The sequence below is a fragment of the Vombatus ursinus genome, unplaced genomic scaffold (genome assembly GCF_900497805.2).
Source record: "Vombatus ursinus unplaced genomic scaffold, bare-nosed wombat genome assembly UNPS02011613.1, whole genome shotgun sequence".
NCBI lineage: Eukaryota > Metazoa > Chordata > Mammalia > Diprotodontia > Vombatidae > Vombatus > Vombatus ursinus.
In genome coordinates this window covers 2587198-2595621 of record NW_020951391.1, presented here as the reverse complement: position 1 = coordinate 2595621, position 8424 = coordinate 2587198, and the positions used below count along the sequence as shown (strand labels likewise).

The window sequence follows — 8424 nt, the reverse complement described above, 5'->3', positions numbered from 1 at the left end:
CCCTTGTTCTGTGGGTCATGGATCCTTCTCAGGATCATGTATGTAAAATGAAATACAGAGAATTATCCTAATAGAAGTAAAGATATCATTTTTCCCACCCAAGTTCACAGACCCCAGAATAAGGACCCTGTGTGCCCTCCACACATACTATGGCTTTAGGGAAGGGAACCCAGGAATCAGGCACAGCCTCTGGCCCTGGTCTGACAGACCCTGGGGCCCTGGCTGGGCTGAACCTTCATCTGTGCCCTGCTCTCACAGTTTGCCTGCACGGTCATCGCCATCCTGCTGCACTTTCTGTACCTGTGCGCTTTCTCCTGGGCCCTGCTGGAGGCGCTGCACTTGTACCGCGCCCTTACTGAGGTTCGAGACGTCAACACTGGCCCCATGCGCTTCTACTACATGCTGGGCTGGGGAGTGCCCGCCTTCATCACAGGTGCCCGCCTCTTTCATAGGAGCCCCATCACTGTCCAGCTGGTGGTACCAGGTCCACCTATGCTACACAGGAGTTGGTCATCCATTATATCAGGTCTAGGAGCCCAAAGCTAGGCACCCCATGGCAACCAGGGTTCCAGTGTTAAAGGGGACCACTTTAGGATAGTTCCCTGAAGAAGATGGCACAGGAACCCGGGGACCCTGTCATCTTCTCCCTATGAAACAACTGGTAGCACAGTGGATTGAGCCCTGGGCCTGGAGTTAGGAGTTCAGATCCAGCCTCAGATACTTTCTTGTGGTGTGACGCTGGGCAAATGACTTAACAGCAGTTTGCCTCAGTTTCCTCAACTGTTAAATGGGAATGATAACAATAGCACCTACCTCACAGGGTTGTTATGAGAACAAGTGAGATACTACCTGTAAAAAGCACTTAGCACGAGGCCTAGCACATAGTAAGCACTAGATAAATGTTAGCCATAACAATAATATTGATTATTATTGTTATTCTTTCAGGCTCCAATCCCTGATCCTTCTTTTTCCTGTTTCCATAGGCCTGGCAGTGGGATTAGACCCTGAGGGCTATGGGAACCCCGACTTCTGCTGGCTCTCCATTTATGACACTCTCATCTGGAGCTTTGCTGGCCCTGTGGCCTTTGCAGTCTCGGTGAGAGCTGGGAAGGGGTGGCCTCCTGGCCCCCCCAGGGGAAGCGTGATAGGGGGTGAGAGTCCATGTTGAGAGGAGATGGCAGTATGGGTGGAAGGGCATGTGCAGGTGGCTTTGGGGTTTCTCCTATTCTCCTAAAAGCAAACTAGAAATGTTAATTAATCTTGTGCTGTGTGAGAACGGCCCCTGCCCTCAGCAGCTTCCATTCTGACAGGGAGACCACTTGTCATTTGGAACGTAACATCCGAGGTACACCACGATGAGATAACATTCACTGGCTTGAGGTGGATGAAAGGCCGAGCCCTCTGGGGATGGGGGCTGGACTCTCATCTCTCTCCATGGGTAACGTTCCTTCTCTCCTGCGCCCAGATGAGTGTCTTCCTGTATCTGCTGGCAGCCCGCGCCTCGTGTGCTGCCCAGCGCCAGGGGTTTGAGAAGAAGGGCACCGTGTGAGTATGGGGCAGTAGCACCAGGGGTTGGGGACGTTATCCTAGGCCATGCCCACCACAGTGCATAAGAGGGCGCTATGGGGTCCAGTCATTACCCCGGGCTCACAGGGCAGTGCCCCATCTCTCCTCAGTTCAGGCTTGCGCTCAGCCTTTGCTGTGCTGCTCCTGCTCAGTGCCACGTGGCTGCTGGCCCTGCTCTCTGTCAACAGTGACGCTCTCCTCTTTCACCACCTCTTTGCTGCCTGCAACTGTGTCCAGGTAGTAGCTGTGGCTGGGGTGGGCACGGGGAATCCCAGAGGAACTCTATGGCACTGGGATGCTGGCCGAGATTGGGGGTATGGGGTGGGTGGGGAGAGTTCCTCAAGGGCTTGGGGGCTTTCAGTAGTTTGTGGTCATGAGGGGGTCTCTGGGGTTGCTTGACTCCTGGACACCCCCTACATCCCTCCTCTCCTTCCAGGGCCCCTTCATCTTCCTCTCATATGTAGTGCTCAGCAAGGAGGTCCGTAAGGCCCTGAGGTTTGCCTGTAGCCACAAACCCAGCCCTGACCCTGCCCTTACTACCAAGTCTACTCTAACCTCGGTGAGAGGGGCAGAGTGGGAGGCCAAGAGCTCTTGGTGGGGAGGGACGGGGACTGGAGTGGGCTTGGGTAGTGCCGAGGGGGGTGCAGTAACCTTGGAGGTGAGGGCCACTGAGGTGTGCACCTTAGAGACAGGGCAGTTGTGGCCTCCTGCTTCCCCAGTAGGACGTGAGCTCTTTGAGGGGAGAGGCAGCTTCTGTCTGTCTGAATCCCCAGTGACTAGCACAGTGATGTGCATGGAGTGCACAGTGGCTGTTCAGAAAATGTTGGTTGGGTTGAATTTCGTTGCACAAATCCTCCCTGTTCCCCAAAGGCAGAATGGAACAGTGTTTATATCTAGGATAAGGAGGTCGTTGGGTGCAAAGAGCTAGGAATGTTTGACTGGTAGTTCTAGAGGGAACTAGTAGGGGTTTTTTTGAGGGGGGCAAGAATGGTGGTGATTATGAGGTAGCAAGTGCTTGGAGCCAAGGGGACCTTTGGAGAACTCTTCCTGTGGTACATGAGGTTCTGTAAGGGTGTGAGGAGGGATGAGCTCCTTTACACGTGCTGACTGCACTCAGAAATGCCTTCCTTTGGTTTTCACTGCCAGGTGCCCATTACTGGGGATAGGGGATGTTTTATTAAACAAAGGGAAAGTGAGGACCAGGAATATAGGGCTTGCCCTTTGAGAACCATGGTAGGCTGCAGGGAGAAGCAGGGACTGGGGGAAGCTTCCTGGCCATTACTGCTTACCTTTATCTCCATCCCCAGTCCTACAACTGCTCTAGTCCCTATGTAGACGGACGACTCTACCAGCCCTATGGAGACTCAGCTGGCTCCCTGCACAGTGCCAGCCGCTCAGGCAAGAGCCAGCCCAGCTACATTCCCTTCCTGCTCAGGTGAGGCCCTTGGGCAGGAAAGATGGGCCTCCCAAAGAGGAGGGGCTCTCTTGAGGTCACTCTGGCCCAACCAACTCAGCCGGGCATTGAAAGCAAGAAAGGGAGAGAGGCAAGCTGGGTGGGTGAGGTGTGGAAGAGGGGCTGGGACTGAAACACGGGGTAAACAGACAGGTCAGAGAGTTGGGGGTGAGGAGAAAATGAGCAGGCCACCATCACGAAATGGATCCCCACTGCAGAGTGGACTTGTCTCCCTACAGGGAAGAATCAAGCCTGAACACTGGCCAAGGACCACCTGCATTGGGGGACCCAGGAGTCCTGTTCCTGGAAGCTCAAGACCAGCAGAACGGTGAGCTCCTTAGCCCACCTGACTGGTCTGTCATCCCACACCCACCCTGTGTTGCCACGGGCTTGCAGCTCTGGGGTCTGTGGAGGTGAGCACAGACAAGGAAGAGCTGTCTCTCTCTCCCACCCCCTCCAGGGCCTGACACAGATTCAGACAGTGATCTGTCCCTCGAGGATGACCAGAGTGGTTCCTATGCATCCACCCACTCATCAGACAGTGAAGAGGAGGAGGAGGATGGTGCTTTCCCTGGGGAGCCAGGCTGGGACAGCTTGCTGGGACCTGGTGCTGAAAGATTGCCATTACACAGTACCCCCAAAGGTAGACAGGGCAGTTGGGATGGCTGGTATCCTGGGGAAGGGTGGGCAGAGCAACCTTGGCCACAACACTGAGATTCTCTGGGGAAGGGCCTGGCCTGGAGAGTCCTCATCCAGCAGCTCCGGGGCTCTTGGAAAGTGAATATGGGAGAGAGGCTCCCTGGACCGACCCACTTTCCTTCCTCCAGCTGATAGTGGTCCAGGGCCTGGCAAAGCCCCTTGGCCTAGTGAGCTTGTGACAACCTCCAAGGAGGAGAATGGAGAAGCTTTGTGTCGGGATAGCACCCTGGGCCCCCTGCCTGGACCTGCTGTGCAGCCCCACAAAGGTGAGCCACATAGCCTCATGTCTTCCATTTTTCACCTGAATATAGCTTCCTCCCACCATCCCCCAGAGAACTCCCACCCTTCCTGTTTGTTCAGGGGACTGGAATATAGTGGGAAGCATATTGTATTTGGTGGCAGAAGATCTGAGTTCGAATCATGGCTCTCCTAAAGTTCCAACTACTACCATATTCTAAGCATCTTTGCCTTCCAGTCATTCCTGTTTATAGTACATATGTTTTCTTTGTCTCTCTCCCGTCCTTGGCAGTATTTGTTCTCGTCAGGGCCCACCTCTGCTCCTGCCAGGCCCTAATTACTACTACTTCCTTCCCTCCCAGGTATACTCAAGAAGAAGGGTCTCCCAACCATCAGTGAGAAAAGCAACCTCCTGCGGCTGCCCCCTGAGCCAGGCACCGGGTCTTCCCGGGGCTCGTCAGCCAGTGAGGGCAGCCGGGCCGGCCCCCTCCCACCTCGCCCACCTCCCCGACAGACTCTGCAGGAGCAGCTGAACGGGGTCACCCCTATTGCCATGAGCATCAAGGCAGGCACAGTAGATGAGGACTCGTCAGGCTCAGAGTGAGTATGTGGCCTCCCCATGGCCCCCTGACAAGCTTCCCTTCCTCCCCTTTATTCTCCACCCCCCAGGCAGCTGCTCCCGTGGCAGGGGTCAGGGGTCACAGGGTGCCCAGTGCTGTCTGGGGCAGCCTCTCCCTCAGTAAGGCTGTTGTCTACCCAGAGCGTTCTGAAGCGGGTAGGGAGGCAGCCAGGAGGGAGAGAAGCCTGGGCCAGGGAAGGGTGGGCATACAGATTTCAGGTGGTGAAGTTGAGGAATCTGAGGGCTGGGGTTTCTTTTCTGTTTTCCTTCTCTGGTTGAAAGCTTCTGTCTCCTCTGCTCTGAAACTAACCTGCTCTCTGCCTTTCTGTCACTTTTCCTTTCCTGCATCTCCAGATTTCTCTTCTTTAACTTCCTGCATTAACCCCGGGCCCGTGGCCCCCACGCCCAAGGCTCCCCACTCCCTCATGGTCCCATATTGTATCTTGTGCTTTTTCCCCTATCCCCCTCCCCACCCCCCCAAATTTCCCTCTTCCTGCCCCACAGCAGTGACGAGACATCCATCTGAGGAGCCTTTGGGCGTTGCCAAGAGGAATGCCCACTCCCCCAGCCTATCTTGTGCCAATCACCCCTGCCATCTCCCCTTGGCCCCAATGCACTTTGGACCCCTGGGGCCACACTTCCAAGGAAACATTTTTTCAGAAAAGAGGAAAAAAAGAAAGAAAAAAAACTGGAAGGATCTCCGCTCTTGTGTCTTCAGGGATGAATTTTTTATATGATGAAAACTGATTCTACTCCGCCCACTAGAGGATGGGACCTCCTAGGATTCTCCCCTGCCTCCCCCCAGTTTCCCATCTGCTGTGCCTCTGGGAGGAGGGGAAGGTCCTTGGCGGGGATGGGAATTTCCAGCCCTCCTTCTACCATCACCAAAAGAAAAGGACAAAGCCACACACTTCCTGCAGGGGACACTTAGCCTTGCCAGCTGGACCCCCAGATAGGCTCCAGTTTGGGGGAGAGAGGATAAGAGACACACCGCAATTGCCCCTTGAAGTGTCCTCTCAAGAAGTGAAGACCCCTGTCTGGGGGCAGGAAGGGTGGTAGAAGGACCAGCCTCCCTGCCCCTAATGCTGCATGAACAAATGTAAAGGGGAAAGGACCCAGGAGTCCATGACCCCCAGCTGGGGATGGTGCCCCCTTTCCTTTTCTCTAGGCCTCTGGCAGTGCTCAAGAACCAAGGTTTTTGCTCAGTTTGCTGACCCAAAAGTGCTTTTTTTCTTTCTGCCCAAACCATGCTTTGGAGGGGCCGTTTACATTGTTTGCCTTTGCTCTGGAGGTGGATAGGAAAGGCTTGAGGCTCCAGGTGGCTGGCTCCTTCCTAGCTGGGACAGGGGCTGGCCCAGGAGATGAGAAGGGGTCTTAGGTTGGGGAGGGGGTGCAGTGGTTGAGCTCTGACTGCATGTCATCTGCTGTTACCTGCTGTGGCCTCTGAGGTGGGTTCCGGTTTTTAATCTCTTCTTGGAATTGCCTCTCTTCAAAGTCCCAGGAACTATTCTCTTCCTTTCTCGTCCTCCTCTCCCTCTTCCCTTCCCCCTCCCCCCATTCCCTCTGAAGAGAGAGATAATATATATTATTTTTAATTTATTTGCCTTTTGTGTTGGGCTGGGGTTGCCCCAGAGGATGTCATGGATGCCAACTGATGTCATGGATTTAGTGTTTGTGGTCTTCTGGCTTGGGGGGTCAGAGCCTTGGTCCACTTGTTTCAGGCTCAGACTCCTGTCTCAAGGGAGAAGCTAGTTTCAGCCTCATGCTCTCCCCCGCTTCCATCCCGCTCCCCCCACCCCCATCTTGCCAGATGCCATTTACTTGAGTCAGTTTATCCTAAGCATGTGGACCAAATTCTGATGTCACCGATTTTCCTCCTGGAGGCGGATGGGCTAGGAAGAAAGACTCCAGATTGGTAAACCTGATGTTTCTTATCTGTAAGGTTAGGTTAGTTTATGGCTCTTACTACAGCCTTGGACTGCCCATCTCTTTCCCAGTCCTCTCCTCCCCCTTACAATTCCTGCAAAAGGTTAAAACTGTAACTGCTTCTACTACTTGAAGACTTAAAAAAAAAACCCACAAAGATGCTGGACTCATAACTTGTTACTAATTGTTGGATTGTACAGTTTGATTGTTACTGTAAATATTTATAGGTTTTTGTTTGTTTGGCCTTCTCCCTCTACTGAATAAACTAGTTCTGTGCAGGTTTGAGCACTGCCAGCTCAACCCATTTGTCTCATTCTTCTGGAAAGAAGGGGAGTCAGTGTGGACAGAGAAAGCTCAGGCAGGTCTTAGGGCAGGCTGTGAGCCAGATCTTCGGGGAGGCCCAGCCCCCTGACAGCTGCCTAATGAAAGCACCTTTCCTGCCCTTGTTTCGTGACTCATGCTCACCAACAAAACCTTAGTCAGCACCATTGCTGTTGCTGGCGTTTTTAAGGAGCACAGCGCTGGTGGTGAGCCAGCACGCAGCTGCTTGGACAGGAGGGATTGATCTAGATGGGAGGACCTTGTGCCAGTGTGGGCACTGTGATAGCATGGTCGGGCCTGCTTCTCTCAGGGCAGGACCCAATTGGGAAAGGTTACTGAGAACCTTCCATTCTTGGGTCTGGTGACCTGAGGCTAAACGGGGTTAAATCCTTTGGACCTCAGTTTCCTCATTTGTAAGAAGGAATTAGAGTCAATCTCTAAAGAGAATGGCTTAGGAGAGAGCTGGGGATCAGCATTCAGAGTGCCTGGTTCAGATCCTGCCTCCGTCCCTTACGTGTCCCTCCATGATTTTGGACAAACCACTCAACCTTTCTGGGCCTGCAGTCCTTCAACTCTGAAATGAAGGTGTAAGACTAGATCACCTCTAAGGGCCCTTCTAGCTTGACATCTGGGGTCTGACAACCTTCCATCTTCCCAAGTTTTTCCCAGCAGTCCCCCAAAGAGCACTGGGTGTGGAGTTGGGATCTAGGTCACATCCCATCTCAAATTCCCATACACCTTCTGTGACTAGGCAAGTCAGTCCTGGGCTTCCATTTCCTTCTCTGTAAAATGAGGTTCACCAGGTGGGGCCCCAAAACCTCTCAGAGCTCTTCATCTGATTCTGTAGTTCTCTGGCATGAGTGTACTCACCGAGTCTGTGAGACGAGGCAGTGGGAATGAGAGGAGGGACGAGGACAAAGTAGGGTTAGGGTGAGGTGAAGACCTGGAAATAAAAGTAGCCAGGGCAACTAACCAAGAACCAGGTCAGTGACAAGGACCCCTCCAGGGGCTTGTCCAGAGCAGCCAGCTGCAGGGGCCTGCACTGCCGTGGGTGTAATGGACTCTATGGTCACTAGATGGCAACGGAACACACACATTGCTTGATGTCTACAACCACATGGCCGTGGTGGACTGGAAAAGTTCTCATTTGGACTGACCAGCTCCGGCCCATTCTCCTCAGAAAATGTGACCTCTATAAATTCTGTTGGCATCTAGTGGTGCAAAGAGATGGCTTGGCGCATTGCCAACTAGGCTGCAGTTTTGTTTTCTTGAAATTAGGTTCTGTCCCAGTTTCCCTTCTAGAAGAGAGGGTCTGATTTAACGGCCTTGGGTTGTCATCCAGCTTTGGCCCATGGACAGAGTGCTGGGGACTTAGCTTCACCTGGATGGTGAGAGGAGATCTCAAGCTTGGCATTTCCTCAGTTAAGTTGCTCTGGTTCCTCTCCATGGCCAAAGCAACAGTAAGAGGCACCCCTTGCCCTCCTACCTTGTCCATCAAAGGGTGTTCGGGGAGCAGCAGCGGGTTGCCATGTGTAGTAATCACATTTAGGGTTACAAAGTGCTTTCCTCACAACCACTTAGGATGGAGGAAATGTGGAGCTTC

At 53.4% G+C, this 8424-nt stretch overlaps 1 protein-coding gene across 1 annotated transcript in view; it reads left to right on the top strand.

The window, feature by feature from the left end:
* The window catches only part of CELSR2 (cadherin EGF LAG seven-pass G-type receptor 2), a 51746-nt gene extending 44946 nt beyond the window's left edge, over positions 1–6800 (top strand). Inside the window, exons 24-34 of the mRNA XM_027856746.1 lie at positions 259–433; positions 984–1096; positions 1466–1545; positions 1677–1803; positions 2003–2125; positions 2874–3001; positions 3259–3347; positions 3480–3662; positions 3847–3984; positions 4318–4555; positions 5079–6800. Of these exons, the coding sequence (XP_027712547.1) occupies positions 259–433; positions 984–1096; positions 1466–1545; positions 1677–1803; positions 2003–2125; positions 2874–3001; positions 3259–3347; positions 3480–3662; positions 3847–3984; positions 4318–4555; positions 5079–5100 (1416 nt within the window). The 3' untranslated portion in view covers positions 5101–6800. The remainder of the gene's footprint in view (positions 1–258; positions 434–983; positions 1097–1465; positions 1546–1676; positions 1804–2002; positions 2126–2873; positions 3002–3258; positions 3348–3479; positions 3663–3846; positions 3985–4317; positions 4556–5078) is intronic.
* Positions 6801–8424: the final 1624 nt, after the last annotated feature.